The sequence below is a fragment of the Ruditapes philippinarum genome, unplaced genomic scaffold (genome assembly GCF_026571515.1).
Source record: "Ruditapes philippinarum isolate M1 unplaced genomic scaffold, ASM2657151v2 ctg2708_1_1_1_1, whole genome shotgun sequence".
In the NCBI taxonomy this organism is placed as follows: domain Eukaryota; kingdom Metazoa; phylum Mollusca; class Bivalvia; order Venerida; family Veneridae; genus Ruditapes; species Ruditapes philippinarum.
This window is the reverse complement of record NW_026856231.1, coordinates 100,245-126,964: the sequence shown is the minus strand read 5'-3', so window position 1 is coordinate 126,964 and position 26,720 is coordinate 100,245. Positions and strand designations below refer to the sequence as shown.

General features: G+C 32.0%; 2 protein-coding genes and 1 long non-coding RNA gene across 3 annotated transcripts; 2 read left to right on the top strand and 1 right to left on the bottom strand.

Annotated features, from left to right (window-relative positions):
* The first annotated feature begins 2,915 nt into the window (after nucleotides 1–2,915).
* LOC132745888 (uncharacterized) lies at nucleotides 2,916–5,770 on the top strand. The gene is made up of 2 exons (XM_060734896.1): nucleotides 2,916–3,942; nucleotides 4,171–5,770. Exons 1-2 carry the CDS (start codon nucleotides 3,018–3,020, stop codon nucleotides 4,602–4,604), a joined length of 1,359 nt encoding a protein of 452 aa, XP_060590879.1. The 5' UTR covers nucleotides 2,916–3,017; the 3' UTR covers nucleotides 4,605–5,770.
* A 1,635-nt stretch (nucleotides 5,771–7,405) lies between these two features.
* LOC132745882 (neuronal acetylcholine receptor subunit alpha-6-like) lies at nucleotides 7,406–12,267 on the bottom strand. Its single transcript, XM_060734890.1, has 5 exons — nucleotides 12,106–12,267; nucleotides 9,842–9,869; nucleotides 8,813–8,976; nucleotides 8,428–8,563; nucleotides 7,406–7,892 (listed from the first exon to the last, which is right to left on the bottom strand). The coding sequence occupies exons 1-5, from the start codon at nucleotides 12,265–12,267 to the stop codon at nucleotides 7,432–7,434; spliced, it is 951 nt and encodes a 316-aa protein (XP_060590873.1). The 3' UTR covers nucleotides 7,406–7,431.
* A 1,781-nt stretch (nucleotides 12,268–14,048) lies between these two features.
* LOC132745886 (uncharacterized) lies at nucleotides 14,049–19,911 on the top strand. The gene is made up of 3 exons (XR_009627912.1): nucleotides 14,049–14,261; nucleotides 15,511–15,622; nucleotides 16,677–19,911. It is a non-coding gene; the product is annotated as an uncharacterized LOC132745886 (long non-coding RNA).
* Nucleotides 19,912–26,720: the final 6,809 nt, after the last annotated feature.

Here is a 26,720-nt window from a genome sequence, read left to right as displayed (position 1 = left end):
TGACACACTGGAATTTCTCTCAAAAGTTTTTTCGAATTAAAAATATCATTCAAGAGTTAAATAGAATAACGTATATTTTTTGTATTTTAGACTGGTATTATATTTATGTACCTATATATTATTACAAATAACTATAACGTCACTTGAAATATTTGCCGTCATTTATACCAAAAGTGAAGACCATTAAGTCATGAAAAAAAATATAGTAAACATATTATTTATTCTCGAGATGATAATTATTTATAAAAAATTATTCATTATGGTAGCTACGGATGAATGAAGATATACAACACGCAATACATATTTCTTTATCCTCACATAATACAGATACTTTCTCAGACGAAAATGCAATGCTGATGAGAATTGTTTTGATTCAATCGCGGTATAACACTTTGATTTATAATGGTATGTCGTGTTTTTGGAAAAGGTTGAATAAGCATAATCTTTATCATAAATTTATCTTGAACATAACTTGCAACAAATGTATTTGTTTTGCTATTTCTTTATCCTTAGATAATACAGACACTTACTCAGACGAAAATGCAGATTATACAGATACTAGCTCAGACGAAATTGCAGATTATACAGATATTAGCTCAGACGAAAATGAAATACGTATGACAAGAGAGTCGATTGCACCGCAGAATGCTACTTTGATTCATAAAGGTATGTCGTTTTTGGGAAGTTCTTTAATATGGTAGCTAAGTACGAAGGAAGATATACAACACGCATTACATATTTCTTTATCCTTAGATAATACAGATACTAGCTCAGACGAAAATACTACTTTGATTTCTAAAGGTATGTCTTTTTTGGGAAAGTTTGAATAAGCATGATTTATATCATGAATTTATCTTGAACATAATTTGCAACAAATTTATTTATTTTTCTAAGCACAACATACCTAATGTTATTTTAAGGTAATTCCGCATGAAATTTGTATGAATATGAAGATACTCAAAATCAGCTGTCATCAATCGCACATAACATGAACTTTATTACATTGAACTTTAATCTTTTTCTTAAACTATCAGTGATTCTTTCTTAATTTTGATTTTTTTTAAACATTTTTGTTGATCTGGAGGCACGTAATTTTAAACCCAAATATAAATATCTCGAAAATAGTGCAAGGAGCAGCATAAAAACACAGTGTGCGATATTCTGAATTTAGAACATACTGTCCTAATATTGAAGAATATTTCGATAGGCTAACATAATTGTCATCAACATTCCTTAGATCAAACTATGTGTTCTTTCTTTTGTTTTTTGTTACATTAATTATGTAGCTTATAAGTTTATTAGTATTTTATGAATATACACAGTAAAATACAAATAAAATACGTTTTCAAGATTTATAAGAGACTTGAAATTTTCATTTACATTTTGTATGTGCTTCCTAAGGGATACCGCCAATGGCTTGAGAAATGGCTATTCCTTTTGCTCTGACAAATCTGAGCATTAGTTTCAGCCGTAACAAAATTATAGAGACCTTCCGACAATATAAGACTAATATACTGATGTTGTAACATAAAGTTATAACGACTTATACATGAGGCATTTATAAGAAAAGAATAAATGGTTTATTTATACCCCCGCACAACAAAGTTGTAAGGGGGGTATACTGGAATCAGCTTGTCCGGCTGTCCGGCCGTCCGGCTGTCCGTCGGTTTTTTCTTGTCCGCCCAATAACTTAAGATTCCTTTGACCCTTAGTCTTCATATTTGGCAGGGAGGTTAGTCATGATTAGTAGATGACCCCTATTGATTTTGAGGTCACTAGGTCAAAGGTCAAGGTCACAGGGGCATTGACTTCAAAAAGCTTGGCCGCCCAATAACTTAAGATTCCTTTGACCTACAGTCTTCATATTTGGCATGGAGGTTAGTCATGATTAGTAGATGACCCCTATTGATTTTGAGGTCACCAGGTAAAAGGTCAAGGTCACAGGGACTTTGACTTCAAAAAGTTTGTCTGCCCAATAACTTAAGATTCCTTTGACCCACAGTCTTCATATTTGGCATGGATGTTGATCGTGATTAGTAGATGACCCCTATTGATTTTGAGGTCACTGGATCAAAGGTCAAGGTCATAGCGACTTTGACTTCAAAAAGTTTGTCCACCCATTAACTTAAGATTCCTTTGACCCACAGTCTTCATATTTGGTATTGATGTTGATCATGACTATAAGGTGACCCCTATTGATTTTGAAGTCACTGGGTCAAAGGTCAAGGTCACAGGGACCTTGACAAAAAAAAGTTTTCTTCTCAATTGCTAAAGAATGTCCTGTCGGCAATGTATTGACATTTTCACATTTGAAGCATGTAGAATACATAACTTAGCAATGCACTGGCTTAGTAACCTCAGATTTGGCAGGGAGGTTGTCCTTGAGCTCTAAATGGCCACTGTTGATTCTGACAAAGTGGTATGCGGGGGTATTCACGCCATGATAGTGGCAGTTCTAGTTTCATTAAGAATTCACGTAAATGGTAGCATTTGGGTGGAACATTATATTATACTTTGTCAAATTATATACTTGGAATGATAAGACTTTATGACAAATTAAAATGTTAAGAATACAAAAAAACATCAATTGAAACGTTTAACCCTTGGTTTAAACATAAATTACGAGGCATTTCCTTAAACTTCGTAGAAGCGAAAAAGCAATGATATTTATTTTAAATGATATTTTTCTTGCATTTAGTTGTTAAGTATTGGCAACAACAATAACGAAAGTGTTAACATTACGTAATAGCAGACGATCATTTAGATAGGAGGGTTCAGAGAAACATGCCGTTCAAAAGATGAAATACTCTCAATATCTATCTGCATTGTAGGGATTATTTTCATCCACAGCATATCGCGGTGCGAATAAGAATTATTTAAAAACGTAAGGTACAATTCTACAATTAGATAAATCTGATTTAACCTTTTCAGTTAGGAAGCTGCTTGATGAAAACATACTTCCAACAAATAAAGACATTCAGACTATAAACAAATGTTTCGGGAGGCAATCTCAAAAAATGAAAACACTTTGTGAACAAATTTGTGGAGTTATAAAAAGGAAAATGTATAAAGATACAGCTACAGACATATGGCCAGCATGGAATCCAAAAAGTGATAAAATAGTTTTTGTTGTAGAATTGACAAAAAAAACTAACATTAGTAGAAATTATTTATATGATTACGATCTTGAAATAATAGAAAACGAGAGGTATTGTAGCGCTTTTGAGAAAGAAAGTTACATGGTTATGGAAAAAGAAAAGGAATTGTTGACGAGTCAAATATATGATGATATCGATCGCTTGCAAAGTCTTCAGAAAAAAGTATCAACATATTCAAAAGAACTGATGGATAAGCATAAAAACATAACTGCAATATTTCCTAGTATTGTAAGGTCTGTTGGTTATTTCAAATCTGGCAAACATAGATTCATCGAATCATTATGTATTTCCATACGTGTTGAAAAGAAAGTCAGTGGTTTGATTCCACTAGAAGAAGAGCTTATCACACGTTATTTAGGTACATTTCCAACTGATGTGATTGCTGGGGACTTTTGCTGTCTTGGTGACAGACCTAATGATTTTCATGAAAATATAAAAATTGGGTCAGCAATCCATGCTGGATTAAAAACAGATAAAGGGGAGATGTTAGGTGGAACAATGGGTTGTTTCGTGAAACACAAATTATTTGGAATGTGCTGTTTAACATCCGCACATATCGTTTTGTCACAAGCTGAGAATCAAGAGGTGCTAAAGGACGGGTACCGTGAATACGATAGAAATAGCTTGAAACCGGTTTACCAACCAATTAGCAAAAATTTATCGCAATTTGGACAAGTTGTTGCAGCTGCGTGTAACGAGGGGCAAAGTGACACGCCTGGGGTAGAAGTGGCATTGATAAAAGTCCTGTGCAGGCAACCAACATCCGGGTCTTTTCCACTTACAGGCATGTACTATTTAAGCTATTAAGCCGTATGTATGTTTCAACACATAAAACTATTATGTAAATTATGTTTTATAATATATAATAAATTAAACAGGCTCACTGATTTAATATGTGTTCGTATTCAACAACCTTAACATCGACATTGGTTTTATCAAACTGAATTAACATAGGCAGTCTATCATTTACCATGACCTTGGCTTGTCTTAATTCATTTCATTAAATTTACAGATTCCAAAAGAACGCCCACATTCGCGTTTAATTCAGGAAATATAGCTGATGCAAAACTGGTAAGACCATTGACAGAAGTGTTTAAGTTTGGTATTGAAACCGGACCAACTATCGGGTTACTTGGAATACCTGGTGTTTCTGTTCGATACCGGGGAGGCATACGATTAGAGAATCAAATAGTTGTTATGCCAAAGAAGGATGCTCCGTTTGCTAAGCATGGTGACTCTGGGTCACCTGCATTTATTGGTATATCATGTCCGGGAACAGAGGCTGCGATAGGGTTGGTTTCGGGAGGATTCGACAGCGGTCAAGTTCTAGTCACACCGATTCATGCTGCATTAAAAGCTGTCCATTGTCCGCCTTATTTACATAGATTTGAAGATGCTGATTCGGGATTCAATGACGAAGGCTGTGAAAGTATGGATTGCAGTTAATATTTCATGGCATGCTATGATCTAAACCTGTACAATGAAAAATGGCCGATATTCTGTAATGTTTTATAATAACATTTTCAAAATTACTTTTTAGATAAGTATATTTTCACCTAAAGTTCTATGAAAAGGTATTGATAATTGATACCAATATTTAACTAAGATGGAAAACTTTATGTTTATGATTAAAGCTTTATCATTTTTAACATAACAACTGGTTGCCATATTGTCTGCATTACAATAAAAGTTTGATTTAATGTACACAGTATTTTAGAAATGACAGCAAATTTGATTATTGTATAAGTACATGTAGAAATATCAAACATAAATTCAGCTAGAGTGAAACATAACAATAAATAATATGTCACTTCAACCAATTATCCTTTTACATTTCAGTAATTTCATTAATAAAAAAACTGTGTCATTTATTGAAATTCAACAATTTATATAAAATTTTATGTAAACTATTTGTTTTATATCTTCAACTGAATTTAAAGTGTTAATTATAACTCTCCCATGTTTGAAAGTTGTGTTTCGTTTCGAAATGACTCCTTAGTTTTTGTTACCAGGCTATTTGTGAAGACTTTGTTAAGGCAAAGACCTTTTTGCAAAGAAATGTCAGATAAAGCAATTATAAGATTTCCTGTCTTGAAACATATATGGTAGATTTGCTACAAGATGTCATTTCAAATGTGAAGTTAACTTGAAACATTGAAGATCTTACAAGTCATGTTAAGAAATTTTATTGGATAATTTAACGAAATTCATAAAAGATTTGTAGAGCATGGTTTATCATGTAAAAGATATAAGGATTCTTATATTCTCTAATGAATATCTTAATATGTTAAATATAGCTATGCTTTAGCATGTTTAATACTTTGTAGATAAATAAATGTTACTATAAATAACATTATGAATGTTTGGTTAAGGAATACTTAAGCATGCTTTACACCTACGAATTGTACTGTACAGTGTTTGATACAGGTAAACTCTAGCATACCTAAGATTTCAATATGATTAGATAAAGTCAAATACAATACACGAATGTTTGACACAGTTTTGCTTGTTTTAGCTTACTTTAATATACAATTTTTGAATGAGAGAGTATCCTTTGCAAATACTATTTGAAAGCATAGTTTTAGTTATATAAACATGTCATTTTTACGATTTCTGTATCCAACTATATAATAATGATATAATCATCATTCCTTATATATTATAGTTTGTATCTTATATTAATCATTGCCTATATTTCATTGTACATGATTGACAATACATTTGTCAACCCATTCATGTACTTTCGATACAATGTTTAGATTTATTTATCAATAGTTAACACTCAAACAGACTAAAATCAATTATAATGCACATAAGTATGGTCGTAATAAAATATTCTTTGATTCAATTTACTTTTGCTGTGATCAGTTACCGGTCACAATACTTGTTGCCTTTTTCGGCGAAAATTCAGGCAAAGAAATATCTTGTATTTCAAATTGCTGAACTTATTCAGTTTGATTTATTACTACATATTATCATGTGTTGGTTTTTCTTTATTTAAGATAAAATAATTTTATGTTGTTTCATTTCTGTTGAATCATATTTGTCAATATTTATGTTACAAAGACTTTGTTGCCTTTTTTCAAATGTGATCGTATTTGTGTAAACAACATACATATACACTCGTATGCTTGTAATATTATATATCATTAAAGCGTTGTATTTTCTGTTGCTTTCCTTTTACATTTGACTCCTTCAGTTTAAATACTGCCTTTGTGTTGAGATGACTAGCGTACAGCAAAACAAGAACGTTCATACGTGTTTTGTTATTAATATTTTTATATGTGATTATTTGTATTTTATAAGATGATCTATGTACAAAGAATACCAACTGATAAGACAATTGTTTCTCTACTAATCAACGTTTGTCTCGTGATAGAAAGCATATATTTATTGCTATCTGGAAAGTTTCATTTATAATACATATATCTATTTAGAAGGTATATATTTAAGACATATTTTCTAAATTCAACTCCTTCAAGTACGAATAATTGATACAGATGTACCTTATCTTTATCAGTCTGTCCTGTTCAATACCCACCTGATATGATATGTCCTATTTGCCAGGAGTTTTCAAGTTCTTATCTTCCTTTAGTTTAGTTTTTATATTTCCTTCCTGGTTTTAGTTTATATTTTCTTTCTGGTATTAGTTTATAAAAGATATATAAACAATTATTTTAGTTCGATAGTGTTGGAAGATATAAGCTTATTGAAACATCCGTCCCTGACAGTAACCAGTGCAAAGCAATGAATGTTAAGTTCCTAGCTCAAGGAAACAACGGCTTGTCAGTGACAGGGTTTTAAACCATGTGACCAGCAATCGTTACCCACGCGTTAGCATTCGGACACGCCGCCACTCATACTTGTTGGTATTTACAACAAAAGGAAACACAAAAATATAATCTGAAATTCATCACGTACATGTTATCTTCATGAAACCCTACATAATAAGTTTCCATGATTTAAAACCTCTTTGAGCAGTATATGTTGTAAATGGGTTGGTCGTTATATATTTTCACAGCGTTTAACAAAATAATGTTGTGATTTTAATCAGACCAACAGTTCTTCTATTTCTTCACAGAAATTTTAACACACAGTCTTAATTTAAACAAAATACTTTATTTATATATATTTTATGGTAAAACTGTAATTTTAAGTATAAAGGTACTTAATTCGTCAACAATCTAAAACAGCTTACGATAGTATTGTACAAAGCGTATATGGTATAACACACACACACACACGACCAGTTAATATCTAGTTTGGTCTAGTATTAATATGCGAGACCATAATGAACTAGCATCACACATGCAGTTACAACAGTCAAAGCCGTCACAAGTGATAAATAAATATACATAGTAACTTTATCCAAAAGCAAGGCAATTTCTTTCCAAGAGTATTCTTTATCAGATGGTGTCGATTCATTTGCTTCCCGGACTCCATTTTTGTCTTCTTCGTTATCTTCAATGGAAACAATCTTTTCGCTTTTGTTATAGTCGGATTTGTGTTGAGGAACTGTGCCACTATCATTATTCATATCAGATGGATTTGGGGATACTTTCTTATTTTTTCTACTGCAGTCGACACAAGCAAGTTTGATTAACACCGATGACGTCACTACGTGTAGCCATTTTGGAACAGGTTTGTCGTCTGGGTTGAAGTATGTATCGAGGTAGAGTACAGTAAGGAACACGGCAAGAGTTTGTAGAAACAAAATACAAGCTATGTATGATGCTGCAAACAGAACGATCAAAAAATATTAAAACGAAATTTCAGAATGTATCAAATGCCTATCACTGTATATACAAAGGAAATAAATCTATTCAGGTGCAGAAAATAGAATAAACAATTGTTTTAAATATTGGTCTGGCGAATGAAATATGTTTCTCAACTGCCTAGAGAAAAGAAAAAAATGATGGAATATAAAACACTCATTTTGTACGAACCAAGAAAAAGTACTTTTAAGTATCAATTTCAATTGGAAGAACTTTAAATGCAAATTATCCAATGATAACAAACGTTTGTTCTTAATTATAAAGCAAAATCATATACACCTTAGGTCATATCAGTTTAAAAGCACTTCCGGTCATAACACTTCGTAGGTTTTTTATACTAAAGTATTAATTAGGACTTGTCATGTCATGGTGGATTTTTAATATACAAGCAGCCTTTATATATTTTGAAGCGGGAGATATCTACAAAATAAACTTTCTTACAACTCAAAGATTTCAAATAACCTAACCGAACTATCGGTTTTGACGTTACTTACAAAGCAGACTTGCAGACAATGATGTCTGGGGAATACTTTCAGAAATGACACCAAGGTATACAGCATAAGCGAGTAATATAGTTAATGCCAGACCGACCCTTTCACCTGACTCCGGATTCAGCTTAAATATTATAACCTGAAAACAAGCAGAATTATACGAAGAAAACTTCTGTTAATATTCATCGGAATTTAAAGTAACAATCAATTTTAAATTAATATAAGGAGTTGGTAGTATTTTATCAATTCAAAGCAGGTAATAATAAATATAAAAGTACGAAGATCTGCATCTATAAATAAATGAAATATTTAACAAAACTCACACTTTGACTACAAACAGAACTTAGTTTGTAATTCCGCACAAAATAAACAATAATAATTTTCTTACTGTTAAGAACGCCATGAGGACAACCGGAAACAGTGTGTTAAGAGAGTGAAACATGGGTCTGCGACGAAATGTTAAGGAGAAAACTAGACGACTAAAACTTTCTGATTCTCGAACTGTCTCGAGAGATTTGTATCCTGTGTTGATTAATTCCCATTCCCCATTTTCTGTTAAATAAATACAATTAAGAATATATAATGTTCTATAGAAAGTTCGTAAAATAATTAACAAGGTTTGTTAACTTTGACAGAAAAATAAAATTTTCATGTCATTCCAATTTTCATTTCGGATGACTTTTTCAAGAGGTTATTTACAGAGAAAATGTTGATGTTCTTTTATTTAACAAACGTGTACCCATTACAAAAAAATAAAAATTTTGTTTCAAATTGTGTGCTTTTGTAAAAGAGTATATATAGAGTATATATAACTGACAAAATCAATTGATCGAACAACAATTCTGCAATTGCTTGAATGCAAGGCGAAAAGACAAACTCGTACAACCTTTTTTCTTTGTATCGACTTGTTAATTTGAAAGTCACGTTAAGGTTTTAGACATTTCACGGAAAACGGGTCATCAAACAGTTACGTGAGAAAGGCAATAATATTTTTTTTTAATTTATTTGTTTAACTTCAAAAATAAAACAAGGTCATGGTTATAACGTTCTTCTTTCAATTTTTCAACACTTTACCAAGTGTGTATTCTCATCATCTATCCATTAACATTCAAATATATCAAATAAGATCTAATCTCAACTTATGAGCTTTCAGAATAAAAAATCTCGATAATGAAAAAAAATATGGATAACAAATGACAGGAAGCAAAATACGCCTGTCTTTGGTATGTGTCTCTTTCTATCATTTACATAATTTTCACTAGAATCTTCAGTTCAGATATGAAATCTTACCTTGATAAAATTTCGTCAGAATCTTCGTTTTAAAGAGATTGAACTCTAACCTAATTTCAGTAAGAGTGTACGACCATGAACTGAGAACAATCTCGCAGGTTTGTGTGTCAAGTGGCCATAATGTTACTTTTCACAATGAGTAGTAAATATTTCGGCTGAAAACGAAAGAAGAGTTGAATAAAGGATTCTCTGTTTTAGCAATTGTATTTTCTCTTTACATCATATCATAAGATTATAAGTGAGCATAATATTATATCTGTTTAGTTAAAATAATTATATTATTTTGAAAAATGAAGCTTTACTTACATATTATTCTATATATCATAAATCTTAAATAATACAACTAAAAGGAGTATTTATAATACATTATATTATATTATATAATTATTATATAATATGGTTATTATATAATATGGTTAGACAATAACAATGTCATCGTGCCTCTTAAACGTCATGCCATACCGCCGTGGAATTTTGTTTTTACTGAGAGGGAGGTAAACTCCCCATATGTATGTGATAATTGAACGTTAAAGATATTCATAAATATGGCTTCATATAACATATATTGGTAAACAAAGTTAAATGGGTAACATACAAACAATGTATTCGTTGAATTATTATCAAATATCAGTCACTCCGAAAGAGCATAAATTATTCTTTCAACAAATGTTAAAGAAAAAGAAAAGTAGGATAGAATGAGTGCATGATAAATGTATGATTTTGGATAAATCTGATATTCTTGTACGACAATTAAAACATCGAAGTGTTTTTATCTAATAAGGGTTACTCCATTAGATATATTGACGTAATTGTTTCATCAACATCAATTCAATGTGAATTGGTTAGTTTTTATATTTTTTCAGGTAATGTTCGTATGACTATATAAAGGTGATTCTGCATTGCCAGCTTTATTTTAAATTAGCAGAAGTAGACCCAAAGTAAAAGTATGCCAAAATGCATATAACGACAAAGCTCAAAATGTAAAATAATGAACAATTTGCTATTTCACTTCTAGATAATAATAATTATTATATATATTTTATCTTAATATAAGGACTATTATATACAAAAATAAAATGATAACAATAAAAATGTTTACCTCGAATGATTCAAGATATGCATTTGAAGCACACACAGATATACTTCAACATTTATACAATAATAAGAATTAAAATTCAAAGGTCGAAAGATAAAATTATTTACGTTTACATATTTTACTGCAGTAGACAGTTCCAAGCTGAAAAGGTCTCAGATATTTCTTATTACACGAGTTTAAAATTAACGTTCTTCTCACAAATACATTGTAAAAAGAAAAACAAATTCAGAAATAAGAAATGCAGACCAAAGATCAAACACAGGTATAAACTTAGTGAGTCTGAATTATTAAACATAGATTTAATAAATAAGACCGGTGTTCATAAACAAAAGATCATGATAAAGATCAAATAATCCCTATTATTGTATTTTCATTGTTTTATAGAACTAAAATTGATCGTATTTCGCTACATAAACAACATTTACGAGAGTCATCCAAATAATTCATGGCCAAACGCGTTTACAAACAAAATACTCAATGGACTACTGAAATTTCAAAGTGATCAAAGTGGTTTGATTGGATATCCTTCACAAACTTCACGTGACCAAAGAAACCGTACTTGACTTCAAAATGGAGGCTTCTAAATCAACGTCAAAGAAACCTGATTCAGTCTAAAAATGATCTTTTTGACAAAACATGCGTCACTTCTCTTTTTTGTGAAACCAAACTTATTCATAAATTATTTACAATTTCATACAAAATGTGATTATTATAGATTGTAAAATCTTTTTTTTCCACTTTACTTTCTGTTACGTACATGACCGCAAGCATCTCCAAATTTTTTATTCATTTATTTTTATGTATCCAATTTAAGCAATCTATTACTGAAAGGTTTCCATTCAATCACATATACAAGGAAATATATCATAATCAAAATAGTTTGTCTAACTTGATCAAAAACTTGTGATGGCAGTGGTCTGTGTAGCGAAGCAAAGGGTGATCACTGCGTTGACGTTTGCTTAAAATTTCTTATAGTTATTATCACACAATAATTGCTGAGCAAACACGCATTCATAATTATGTCTGATAACGCAATGCAGCCCTCGTTCCAGCGCCATGAATACGTTTATCACACACCCGTGCCGATTTTGCGACTCCTTAAAAATGGTATTGCACAGTCGTGCATATATTTTGACGTGACGTCATTAGCGTTATACAAACATTGTCAGAGGCTCGCATAAAATAATTTTATTCAACTCGTGCAATAAATTCAGTATTAAACTTACACTCATTCAAAATCCTCTATATATGACATTCTGTGAATGTTTTCATTTTCACCTTTGTTAGGAATATACTTTTAATGTCAGGCCACTTTCTTGAACGATACATTCACATGTCTTCTTTTGGATTTCTAAGCACACTCTAATTTGGAAAACTTCAATTTCTGAGACACCTAGAAGTGCTTGATGTCTTTCTTTAATAATTTCGATTCTCTCCACTCTTCCTGGTTGCTTCATTTTTGCTATTTTGTCACCTGTTACATATTTCTTATGAACTTGCATTACAACGATCGCGAAATATTCTTGTCCTTTTCTGCAGATTTTAACTGTTTTATCATGACTGTTGCTAAGCCGCGTAAATCGTCGTCATTTATATTGTGCTTATAATCATATGTATTGTATGCAGTGAAATCTCCACTGTGAACACTGTGTTACGATTTCATCAAAATTTCGCCATAAAGCGTTAGACAAACGGTTAATAACAACGTCAAAGCATAAGGTTGTTTTCTTGTCACTCCATTTTTATTTGTTTGGGTCGTCAGACCAAACAAATAATGGTAGCGAAATTTCAGAGTATAATGTTCTTATTTGCAAATGCCGAAAGTAGTCCACTTTTTTGAAGCGGTTACTTCCCTTTTGTATGTACACTAAAGCCGAAAAATTCAGGGGAGATCACTGCGTAAAGATGGTCAAAGACAGGCGCATCAATTTTCAAGCAAAGTAATTCCCGAATGGTCGAAGGTTTCTAATATTGTTTTATTGTATTTTCTGATCGAAAATAACTAAATACAAAGCGAACATTCAATCTCTGACACAGAAGTTTACAACAAACCTAACAACAAGTAGTTCTCAAAACAGCTTAAAACTAGCGATTTAAAAGAAAGAAATATTTTATTTTGTTACAAGTATCCAACAAATTACAACGCATTTAAAGTTAAACAATAGCGTTGGCTTATAGAATTGTCAATAAATGCACAATCACAAATTACGCGGATGAATATGATTTTATCAATGAAAATACTATTTATAACCGAATACTACACAAACCGAGTAGTGGAATATATAGATTCTACATGTCGGACTGTTTGGGCGAGAGGATTTTCGCTAAAATATTTACTTCAATTTTAAACAACAGGATTACCCTGAACAAAATACCTCGAAATTAATAAGGATTACAAACCCGAAATGCAATGGAAGTTCTCAATTTAGAATGACTTGATATTATTCAGAGTTTCTATGTATAACTTCTCCGTGGTACAGTGGTAACGCGCTCGCTTAGGGAGTGAGAGGTCTCGAGTTCGAAACCCAATCAAGGAAATTTTTTTTTCTGATAAATTCTTTTTTAAGTGTTTTTGTTAAGGAAGTAGCCATGATATGCAAGGATAAAGTGTGACTGTCGTAAAAAATGAACATAAATTATTTTTTGATGCAACTCTAGTTATGCAGAATTCCGTATGTTTCAAACTCTGGTGCCTTGCAAAATGAATTATAATACATAAAAATAAACCTAAAAAGGAAAATGCATACAGATATACCGTACGATTTAGATTGCAAAGATCAGAAAATACCACAGAACTTGCAGCACTTTGATTTTTAGTTGGGACGTAGTCCCAACTAGTGCACTTACAAACCCGAAATTTCCAACCATACAGGGTAACGCCCACTGCTGTGACGTTTCATCGCCACTCTAAATGCTATATTGTATTCTAACATATCAACGTAAGCTGAATTCATAGTGATCACCCGACCATGACCGACGCATAACCGCCGCGAGTGAAAAATAGTGCTCTGAATTTCTGAAAACTTCGATTTATTGCGAACAGAAGTGGAGACAAGAAATTTATTTTTTGAAAATAATGTGCAATTGAACTTGAATTACGGTATTAGAAACGTAGCGGATATAATTTGAAAGGTCACATAATTCCATGAATGGGATAGTAAATTAATTGGGTCATAGTGCTTGACGGCTTGCAATATTTAACTTACTCATCCGCCTTAACATCACATTTTTTTGTATTATATTCCAGAATTTTTTGAAAAAGACATTATTTATCGGATAAATGTTGTAGTTTATAATTGCAAAGTGGATATTGAAATAGAATTAGCCAGAGATGTAGATAATCTATTCGTCTCTGAATTAGCCGATAATTAGGTTAAATGAATCCGACAACATCCGGTATATTTTTCGACCTACTTCACGAGCATAATTATCAGCCTGTTAAGCTCATAAGGTATGTTATAAAGCAAAATATGTTATGAATTTGATGACTAATAATATTAAGTTTATTTATTGATGCCAATTTGTTTCCGAAAACTAAAACTTTCGTAAATAATTTCGAAGTAATTTGGAGATATCGAGTCTTTCGTACCCAAGACATTTCGATCATACTTAGACTGCAAAACCGACAGATTTTACAAATTGATATTACACAGGTGTCTGCCTTTACAGGAAACCGGCATATACGCCTACAACTTTTTGGTCTTGTCACGGCCGTTACGTCTCTACCAAATGGGGCACATTCTTGAATATTTCAGAATAATTTTATTTTGACCTTTATAAATTATTATATATATCTATTTAAAGTCTAGCCATTTCATTTTGGGTCATCTTTTTACAATTTGAATAATTATTCTGGAAAAACGAAGTGCGCAAATGATCTAAAGGTTTGTACAAAGATTAGTGTTCTAAACATTCATCAAATGGTACATTTATCTGGAAAAAATATTTCAGTCCCATCATGACAAAATACCTCAATGGAACCCCTTTAAATTGAATTACACTTTTTTTAAATGTATGGGTAAATTCCATTTTCAGTGGTTGAAATTTTTCCTCTTTTCTGATTAATCAAGCTATAGTTTCCCATTTATAAAGCCACAGGTTGTTTTGAAAGTTGAAAAAAAATCACTGCCACCTTGAGTCCTTGATAATTGTTAACCTGAAAAATCTTCAGGCACTTAAAGGGATTTGAACCCCAGACCTCTTGATTACAAGGCAGACACACAACCATGTCGCGAAAATGTCAACACAACAGCAAGACTGTTGGAAATGATCTATACCTGTTCTCAATACATGGTTGAAGTAATTTATCAGTGTTAATTAGACATTTTATATGATTTAACAATTTTTGACACTTACTGATATTCACATTTTTTTCACAAATCTACATGTAAAAAATAGATATCATAATAAAATGATAGAACATTTTCTATTTTAGTGGTAATACTGTGGAGTAATATGAAGAAATATTATTAATATTTTATTATCATATTTTTTCAAATTTTAATTATGTCATTACATGCTGTACACAATCATATTATAGTGTAAACATATATATACATTGTATAGACACATATATACATTGTATATACCAGAGACGTTAAAATACATAAAATGTATTTATATGTCTCTGTATATACACACACTAAGAGAGTAGTATTGGATGATTTTTGAAAATGAAATCTCTAAATTGATATTTTCAGGGAAATAAAAGATTATTTACTTTAATATTCACTTGGAAAGGCTGGTACATGTAGCTAGAAAAAAGTACAGTATAAGATTAAAGAAAGACTAGAAGATTATTACAAACAACAGGTACTTATATAATATTTAATGTATATTTCACAAACCAAACTGTTTTCAAAAAAAAAATTAATGAAAACATGCATTTTTACCAGTGTCACCATGGGTCAGATTAACAGACCCATTCCCAGTGGCAAATACTGCCAAATATGCTTTTTTTCTTTTCCAAGTTTAGAAAAAAATCATAAGTCAAAATTCCCGTTATCAAAGCTGACAATTTTTCTTCATTCCATTTCAATCCAATATGGTACCAGACAGATGATGTTCAAAAACACATTCCATTGTCAATTTTTTATGTATTTTTTATGCTTTGAATGATACACAATTTGTTGGATTAACAACTTTGTACATGTACATGGTACTAAATATTTTTCCCAATCAAGATGCAAAATTTCTTAATCCATTACTTCATGAGCATTTTGTGAAAAAAATTGCTGTTTTCATTGAAAAGTCTCCCGTTACAAGTTCAAATTGCTATAATACTATAAAAACAGCTTCAACACTAATCAAACTTGGCACAAATGTTGACTGGACCATTGCCCTTGCAACAACATGCTCAGGCTTAAATTTTCTGTTACCATGGCAACGAGGGGACATCTCAAAATTGCCCAAAATCACTATTTTGCCTCGATTTTTTCAATCAAAATTGATTTCAAAGTGATGCCACTTCTCAATGGATTGAGATATAGTCAAATGCTTTTCAGCGTTGGTTACACGTTACCTTATGATCAATCTGGGGCCATTTACAGCCTCTCACAAGTCCAAAATTTTCTTGGCATAATGCTTAGAATGGTTTCACACAGGTCAGTAAGACCGGTGTACACAAATTACTGTCTGCACATATGTGTCAGAAAAAAATTCACAAAAAAGGAATTTAGTATTACTATGAGTATTTATTAAAGAAATTGTATTTCAAATACATTTAAATAGTATTATTGAAAGTCATTTTCTATGACAGACACACAAATCTAGTGCTCTGCATTATAAATGTAAGAAGAGACAAATAAGATAAGCATTTTTTTGCAAATTATTGCACTTCATATAATTTTTATTGCTTTTTTTTAAGGTGGACATGTGTCACTGTCAAGCGAATGAAGATAAGCATCACACTTGGTGGGAATCTCCAGTTTCCAGATGTAGTGATCATAACTGTATAGGCACCATTAACACTTTGGACTAGTTGGAGTATTTTAGAGGGCTAGTCTGAATTGAATAGTAAAGGCCAGTCATGAACATTGTTTTGAAGGAAAATGTTAAAACTCGGATTTTCCGCTTAACCAATCATTACTTTACCTTATATTCAGTGCGGTAATGTAGGAAATGGTTACTTTCTGGAACGGAGCTGTCAATTATTTTTAATTTTTTAGCTTGTTAGTGTTATCGTCGGACAGTTGTGAAGTAAAGACATCGCAGTTTGACTGTAAACTATACAAGTTGCCTTAAAGAAAGTATGTCGAAATCTTAACAGTTATTGGTTGATTTTGTAGAAATTGACCAGAATTCACCTTTGTTTACACGCATCGCTTGGACGTCGAAAACGACATGCAATGACATTTCAGTGAAATTTGGAAACTTGCTCGTATTTTGGAGCATTTTGTAGGATTTCGATGAAGTAAAAAGTGTTTATGATAGGATACATTATTCCTAGAGACAACCACAAAGATAAAATAGTGATCTGGTGTATTTTTACCGAACAGTTCTTGTTTGTTTTGCATGATATTTTTCTCTCGTTAGGGACCTTTATTCTTTATATATATAGTATTATGAGCGTATATGGGTAAATGTGGTATATAGTGCCTGTGGTTTTAACATGTATCTTAGCTTGCCTGGTGTAATGATAAGTAATAAAACCTGAGAATTGAAACTATGAGAATAAATTGTTGTTATTAGTCCCCTTCTATTTTCATTAAGAGGGGACTAAAGGCTGACCCATTTCTGTATGTCAATGAAAGCTGAATTTTGCTATAACTTAAATGGTACAAAAGTAAGGTTCATCATACTGGTATCTGATATAGAACTATACAGAGATTAAGCATGTTATTATAATTTATGCTCCTGAAAGGGAGAGAATATAGTTGCGGTCTTAACCATCTGTCGGTATGGACTCAAGTAATATTCTGGATAAATATCTGTGTTCATTACATACAGACTTGTACTTTTGGGGAAAAAGGTTCCTCATGGGAGAAAAATATGTTTTTAATGGTGTTTTTGAGATTTTAGTTGATAAAGGAAAAAAAACATAGTCTGTACTTAGGAAGACATTTGTCCTTCACACTCTTGTCCGAAATATGAATATAACTAGATATGTATTGAAGGGATTTTATGTAAACTTCACAAAGTGATAGAGACTTTTAAGAGGAAGTGCAATGTTCAAGAAACATAACTCTACCTTGCTTCATGTTTTAATTATATCCCTTAAGTTAAAAATGCTTATTCCAAACTATCAATGAATCTACATCAACTTGAACGACTCGAATTTTCCAATGTGTCAAAGAACCATAACTCCATTCCTTAGTTTTTAGCTCACCTGTCACAAAGTGACAGGTCAAGCTTTTGTGATCCCTTTTCGTCCGGCCGTAAACTTTTACTTTAAATGACATCTCCTCATAAACCACTACGCTAATTTCATCCAAACTTCACAAGAATGTTCCTTTGGCTGTCACCTTTAAAAATTGTGCAAAGAATTTAATTCCATGCTGAACTCTGGTTGCCATGGGAACCGAAAGAAAAAAACTTTAAATATCATCTTTAAAAAAACCCTTAGAGCTAGAGCTTAGATATTTGGCTCGAAACATCCTTTAGTGAGTGTCTACCAAGTTTTTTAATTAAAAGCCCTGGGGTCAAAATTGGCCCCGCCCCAGGGGTCATTGATTTTCCCTATGTGCATATAGTAAAAACTTTATAAAATCTTCTTTTAAAGAACCCATAGAGCTAGAGCTAAGATATTAAGCATGAAACATCATCTAATGAGTGTTTACCAAGTTTGTTCAAATAAAAGGCCCGGGGTCAAAATTGGTCCTGCCCCAGGGGGTCATTAATTTTCTTTAAATGCATATAGTAAAAACTTTAAAAAATCTTCTTTTAAGGAACTAAAAGAGCTAGAGCTAAGATATTTAGCATGAAATATCTTCTAGTGAGTGTTTACAAAGATTGTTAAAATAAAAGCCCTGGGGTCAAAATTGGTCCTGCCCCAGGGGGTCATTAATTTTCTTTAAATGCAAATAGTAAAAACTTAAAAATCTTCTTTTAAAGAACCCAAAGAGCTAGAGCTAAGATATTTAGCATGAACATCTTCTAATGAGTGTCTACCAAGTTTGTTCAAATAAAAGCCCTGGGGTCAAAATTGGCCCTGCCCCAGGGGATCATTGATTTTCCCTATATGCATATAGTAAAAACTTCAAAAATCTTTTTTAAAGAACCCAAATAGCTAGAGTTTATATTATAAGTGGAAACATCTTCTAGTGAGTGTCTACAAAGTTTGTTCAAATAAAAGCCCTGGGGTTAAAACTGGCCCTGCTCCAGGGTTGTCATTGTTTTTAACAGTATGTGTTAGTAAAAACTTAAAAAATCTTCTTTAAAAAAACCCAATAAACTAGAGCTTTGATGTTTAGCATGAATCATCTTCTTATGGATGTCTTCCAAGTTTGTTCAAATAAAAGCCCTTGGGTTAAAACTGGCCCTGCAGGGTGGGGGGGTATATACAGGTGAGCAACCTCAGAGCCATCATGGCCCTCTTATTTAATTATCTACCTTTATTATACATGTACTTAATTATGCTTGTCCAGAGAAATAGTTTTAATACTGGAAAAGAGTTGATGAAATTTGATTAAACTTTTACACAGCGAAAATAATCAAGTGAAAGAAAGTGTTTTTTCAAAAGAACCCTAATTTTTGTGTCGCCTTGAAAAGGTGACATAATAGGGGTTACTTTTGTCGGCGGCGTCTGTGTTGTTGTCGGCGTCCCCTAAAGCTTGTCCAGAGCATAACTCAGTCACTATAAGTCTGATTGACTTCAAACTTGGTATGCATGCTTCTTTTAATAACCCGAAGTGCAGTGCACAAGGACCGGTACTCTGCAGTTCTTATTTTTTGAGTTATTGCCCTTTGTTAATTTTCATACTTTAATTTTGTCCGGGCCATTTCTCTTCAACTAAAAAAGCTATGGACTTGATACTTCATAGGATGATAGATCTCATTAAGAAGAAGTGCAGTGCACAAGAACCAGTACTCTGTACTTCCTAATTTTTGAGTTATTGCCCTTTTTTAATTTTCATATTTTATTTTTGTCCGGGCCATTTCTCCTAATGAATAAAAGCCATGGACTTGAAACTTCATAGGATGATAGGTCTCGTTAAGAAGAAGTGCAGTGCACAAGAACTGTTACTCTGCATTTCTTATTTTTTGAGTTATTGCCCTTTGTTTATTTTCATACTTTAATTTTGTCCGGGCCATTTCTCCTTAAGTATAAAAGCTATGGACTCGAAACTTCATAGGATGATAGATCTCATTAAGAAGTGCAGTGCACAAGAACTGGTACTCTGCATTTCTTATTTTTTGAGTTATTGCCCTTTGTTGATTTTCTTTCTTTATTTTTGTCCTGGTCATTTCTCCTCAAGTATGAAAGCTATGGACTTGAACCATCATAGTATGATAGATCTTATTGATAAGAAGTGCAGTGTTCAGAAACTGCTGCTCTGAACTTATTATTTTTTTAGTTACTGCCCTTTGTTATTTTTCATATTTCATTTTTGTCCTGGCCATTTCTCCTAAACTGCATTGTTCACAAGGTGACACATCCGACTCGTTGGAGTTCTAGTTTCTAGCTTAGTTTTACAATTATCATCTCTTAAAATACATGTTCAACAACTTTTAAAATAATGGTTGTCTGGAGTAAGTCTTTTCAATGATATCACACTCAAACTAAATACAGTTGTAGAGACTAGTGAGCAGAAGTCTTGTGTCAAATAACCAAAATTCTACATTACTTAGTTTTTGAATTATCTCCGTATATATTTCATGATACTGTTCTGAGAGAGGATTAAAATATTGAAGGAATTTGATTGAAACTTTATAAACGTTATACAGTGAAAGAGATTAGCATGAGAATTGCAGTAAACAAAGGCCATTATAAGTTCTAATGACATGGTCACATTCATATAATGTGATGCAAAAAAAATTGACCATTTGAGTGTTTACTTGATACCGATTCAGAAAATTTGATATATATCACAATTGATTATCTTTTCATAGCTTTGTCTCCCTTTATAATGTCATGTGTTAAAATAGTCAAGCTTGCTGTTTCCTCTGGTAGCTCTAATTTCACTTGTTGCTCTTATCAAAAAAGGCCAATAACGGTTTATGATCGACCTATAGTACATGTAACCTAAATATTATATTTGAACATGTGTGTCATAGAATAATTGTATCAACTACTGTTCATTTACTGAATTTTGCACTTTATATTTATCAACCGGCAACACCCTTCACTCATTGAATTATCTGCCCCGAAATAGAAAAAATAGTTATTTGATCCTTCATACGTCCCAACTGCAGTGCCTTCAGCACTTTGATTTATAAATATAAATGCTTATAGTAAGCTCCAGGATTATTTACATCTGTGTTAAACAACAGTTAAAGTCGTTACAAGCCCTAATTTAGAATAATATGGTTTTCTTCAGCCCGTTCACATATAAATTCACCGTGGCTGAAGGGTTTTCGGGCTCGCTTAGGAAGCGAGAGGTCTGGAGTTCAAATCTTAGTAAAGGTAACTCATTTTTTTTTCAAATTGTTAAAGTCAAATAAACATTGGATTGAATATCAGTGTTGCAATTAGTCTTATAGCCAATTTACTACAATTAAAACGATGGAAAGCATTGGTGGCACTATACATATAATCTCACAACCTGCACCTTTCTTACAATCTGAGACCCAAACAAATTCAGCACCTTCTGTGCTTTGATTAATATAAAGTATTAAGTATGTTAAATGAAGGTATTTGGCGTGAGCAAAATGTGCGCACATGATATCTCAGGCCTATACTAATGGTTTTATATTTAATGTATGCATACTCTCTGAAAGCAATGTTTCTTTTTTACTTTAAATTTGTTTGGAAACACTTCTGCAAAATCAGTTCATTATATTGTTTTACGGTCATTGTTCAATACTTTTCGGGACAGCCTTCATACAAAAATGCTGACTTGCAAAGAATCAATCACATCTTGCCATTACAAAAATATTACTTAAAATAACAAAACAATAAATTTATTCTAAAATTTCAAGTCAAATTCTATCAATTTAAGATAAAATATCTAATTAATGAGGAAAACAATGGTGAATAATTTGGTTGTTAAATTTTATCCTGATCCTTAAATCTATGGGCTCACGAGAAAGAACGATTACTAAAAATTATTCTTCAAATACATGGTGATGGTAAAAAAGTGTCTTTGTATAAAACCTCAGAAAACAGAGATCACTAGTGCTTAAAACTGTATTTTTGGCCTTCTCCTGACAGGGTTCTGGTTTTAAAAAGTTTTTGACGTGGATACAAAACTTGGGCATATTCAAAAGTCATATATTGTTATTTACTTTAAGATAAGGACAAACACTAGAAAATAAAATGATTTATAAGGCTCGATGACTAAAATGCATTACATGTATTGCGAACATTAAATGCATGTATTGTCTAGCTTTATGTCTAAAGAGCACTTACTTGTCCGTTGAAAATTCTAATTGTCAAATAGTTTTTTCAGAATTGTTATAGCTTTCACGATCAGACATGTCATATATGTAACGAAATCAATTACAATCTCAAGAACATTGATAAATAGAAAGTTACAATTTTCCAATCAGGTATTATTTCGAGGAGTTTTCAAACATGATTGCATCCAAGCACTTATATTAATCTACATAGGTTTCACTGATTTTTATCAAAACCGACTACAACGTGCTCATTGTGAGATATTGTTAAAGTAGTCTTCTCTTGTGAAACGTCATAGCGTGGAGGTTCAACAATTGGCATGAAACATTGTGTAGTTGACATATGTCAAGTGTGTTCAAATTGAAGGCCCAGAGATAAAATTGGTTCTGCCTCGGACTTAACAGATTTTCCGAATACATATAAATTAGAAACTTAACACATGATCTCCTCTAAAACGACAGTGACTAGATATTAACCATGAAATATTGCCAAGTAAACCTCTATCAAATCTGTTCAAATTATGCCTTTAGTGTCAAAATTGGCATTTAACGCTGCATTATATTTCTCATTAAAAACATGAAACAAATTTTGAACCACCTGATTATAACACAATACATTCGAATGTCTTTGCATTTTGAAACTTGAACTTACTTTGCGACGTACCAAAGAAGTTACCGAAAGTATTAGTACCTTACAAAATTTAAAATAGAAACTTACATATAATTGGTAAGATATATATTAGAGAAGATTATATCTTCTCTTCAACAGGCACTGTCTATATAAAACGATACAGATAAAACTCAATTCAATTATTTAATACACCGTTTGGACGTTTAAACGCTCCTAGGAAACCTGACTGTATCACCAAGAACATCATCATTACAAGCTGATTTTTTTACATTTAGAAATCTTTAAAATGCATATACCTGCAACGACTATATACAGTATAGCCTTTTCAGGCCCCATTTAACATAACAGATGTGTCTTTCGAGTCGCAAATTGAGAAAAAAATGTTTTTTATATAGCAAACACAATATATGTTGAAAAGAATTTCAAAGTTACAAAAGTACCTTTTTGATTGTGTAAGACATAACATCGGCCATTTTATATAAAAAAACATATGTTTGAGGAATAAATATACATAAGTAAACCCATTTACACATTCCAATTAATTACCATTATAAGTCCGTTTTTAGTTCACCTGTCACAAAGTGACATGGCGAGCTTTAGTGATCGCTTTTCGTCCGGCGTCCGTCCGTCCAGCCGTACGTTAACTTTTACTTCAAACGACATCTCATAAACAACTTAGCCAATTTCATCCAAACTTCACTGGAATGTTCCTTTGGTAGTCAACGTTGAAAATTGTTCAAAAAATTTAATTCCAAGCAGAACTCTGGTTGCCATGGCAACCGAAAGAAAAACACTTTAAATAACTTCTTTTAGAAAACCGAAAGAGGTAGAGCTGAAATATTTGGCATGAAACATAATCTAGTCAGTGTTTACCAAGTTTGTTCAAATAAATGCCCTTTGGTCAAAATTGGCCCCGGGGGTGATTGATTTTCCTTATTTGTATATAGTAAAAACTTGAATTAAATCGTCTTTAAAAAAAACAAATAGCTAGAGCTTAGATATTAAGCATGAAACAACCTCTAGTAGGTGTTTACCAAAATTGTTCAAATAAAAAGCCTGGGGTAAAAATTGGTCCCGACCCAGGGGGTCATTGATATTCCTTAGTCTTTTCATTAAAAACTTAAAAAGTCAAAATAGGTAGAGGTTAGATATTAAACATGAATCATCTTCCAGTGGGTGTCTACCAAGTTTGTTCAAATAAAAGCCCTGGGGTAAAAATTGGCCCCGTCCCAGAGGGGTCATTGTTTTTCCCTTAATGTATATAGTTAAAACTTAAAAATCTTCTTATAAAAACACAAAGAGCTATAGTTAAGATACTTAGCATGAAATATCTTCTAGTGAGTGTCTATCAAGTTTGTTCAAATTGGATCAAAATTGGTCCCTCTGAGGGGGGGGGGGTCATTGTTAACCCTATATGTATATAGTAAAAACTTAAAAAATCTTCTTATAAAATCCCCAAAGAGCTGAGCTAGAGCTTAGATATTTATCATGAAACATCTTCTAATTGATGTTTACCAAGTTTGTTCAAATAAATGTTCCTGGTTAAAAATTGGCCTTGGCCCAGGGGCCTATATACAGGTGAGCGATTTCAGGGCCATCACGGCCCTCTTGTTCTCTTTAAGTATTTAACCACCTTGTCCAGACACTACTGTTTCAGTTATTGTAATGTAAACACTAAGTTTACTAGGTGTACACAACTGGTATAATATTAATGGCATCTGTAGCCCAACAACTATTGTTGACATTAAAGCAATATCATCCGCATATAACAATATAAAATATTAAATCTAAAAATGTCAATAATATTTGGAAATAACTGGATTCCTCTTATATTATCATTGTAACTATGACTTTAATTCATTTTTAAACATTGTAAATAATATCGAAGTTAAACAACACCCTTGTCTACTGAGTCAAAAGCTTTTCGGAATATAAAACAAAAGCAAAAGAATATAAAACAAAGCATTATCTAGTGTATTCAGCTTTTAATCCACCTTTATGTGAGCTTAAATCGTAAATATCGATTTGAATACTTTATTAAATAGCATTATATTCTAATGCGTTTGCACTTATCCATAATTAAGGTATAAACAATAAATAACAAACAATTATAAACAGGATTAGAATAAATGTTTACACGCCAGATGTGGTGCCAATTCATTAAAAACACTGCCTCATAATGTAGACCAACATCTCCTTAAGTAAAATGATTTTGTCAAATTATAAGGCAAAATATGTTGATATGTTTTGAAATTTAGTACTAAGAGTATGCATAGTTACTCGCTCAAATGATTTTTAATTAATTAACTAGGCAGTTTTGATCATATAAATGCGCATTAGCTTACTATATAACTACACTATGCACTCAAAATCAACCTATTTGTCTGCTCAATATTTAGAAATAGGGATCGTTGTATTATAAAAGGGAAGCACAGGGACGTCAGAATATTTGCATGCAGGTAATCATGATCAAATGTGGTCCAGTAACTTATTAACTAGAATGACGTGTAAACCTATAAGCAGTCGTTTAAGTAGTATTGTTCAAACACTAAATACTAAAACATAGATCACAGTTGGAAACCAATGTATTTTGAAAAAAGATATATTGATATTAACTTTGATTTTAGAACTGATTTATTTGTCCTTCAACCAGAAAAATATGCTTTAAGAATTAATAGCGCATGGTTAGAGTCATCCCGTTATGAAATGAATAAAGAAGACAAAAGTAAACTGTGTCATGATGACTAGGTGTCTACAACAGAAAATACTACTTAAGAAAAATGAAACCCCACCCTGAATTTGTCAATGAGTACATAACTTTGTTACAAATTGTATCTGTTTAACCGATGATAATAGTTAAAACTAGGGCTCTACACTGTTAATCCCAATCCATGTTTTCTTGCACATTGAAGAGGCATAGAAACAGAAAATCCTGAATCATTGCTGTTTTCATATCTTTGTAAAAATTGTTTACATTTCAGCGACTTTAATATATCATGGATAGGAGTGACATAAACATAATCGTTTGGAAAACAACCTGTTATCAAGCTTATAACAGACTCCCGAAAAATACATTTATTATCCTGAACTAAACGTTTGCAACCTTCCATTATAATTAGGCAACGAAGATCACAAAGAAAATGTCATTATATACATCTCAGCAAGTAATTTTGAAATTTTACAAAAAATACCAGATTTTCAACAACAGGGAAATAATTATAAAATGAATTATACAGTTGTTTTTTTCTTTTGACATATAATATAATATGTTAGCCAATCTTAATCATCAACTTTTAATTAAACTCCTCAAAATCTCCATTTAAAGAACAAATAACTATGTTAAAGTGTGTTTCTCTACAATTCAATATTTTTGTCAGAAGAAATCCGTAACAGTAAGCTAAAGGACTCCTGACAAGTCATTAGAACTGCATACTTCTTGTAACAGCTCCCACCCTAATTTAATAATTCCAAGATAAATATACAGGAATTTGACACGAAGGTACATTTTGTAAAAGCAAGTACCTGATGTTCCAGCTCTTCTAAGTGGGAGGTGTCACTCCCTGTTCCAATAAAACATTTCTCAGTCGACAAAATTTAAGGCACAATACCTTCTGTCCTTCATTAAAAGTACATACTCCATAAATACGTTGCAGACAGTTAAATGGTTAAAATCCTCCAATTTTTTAATGTTTATAGTGTAATTTTGGACTGATGGACCATCTGTTACACTTGTGTTTTTATAACTGTGTTCCGTATTCACATCTACTTTATGAAAGGCAGCAC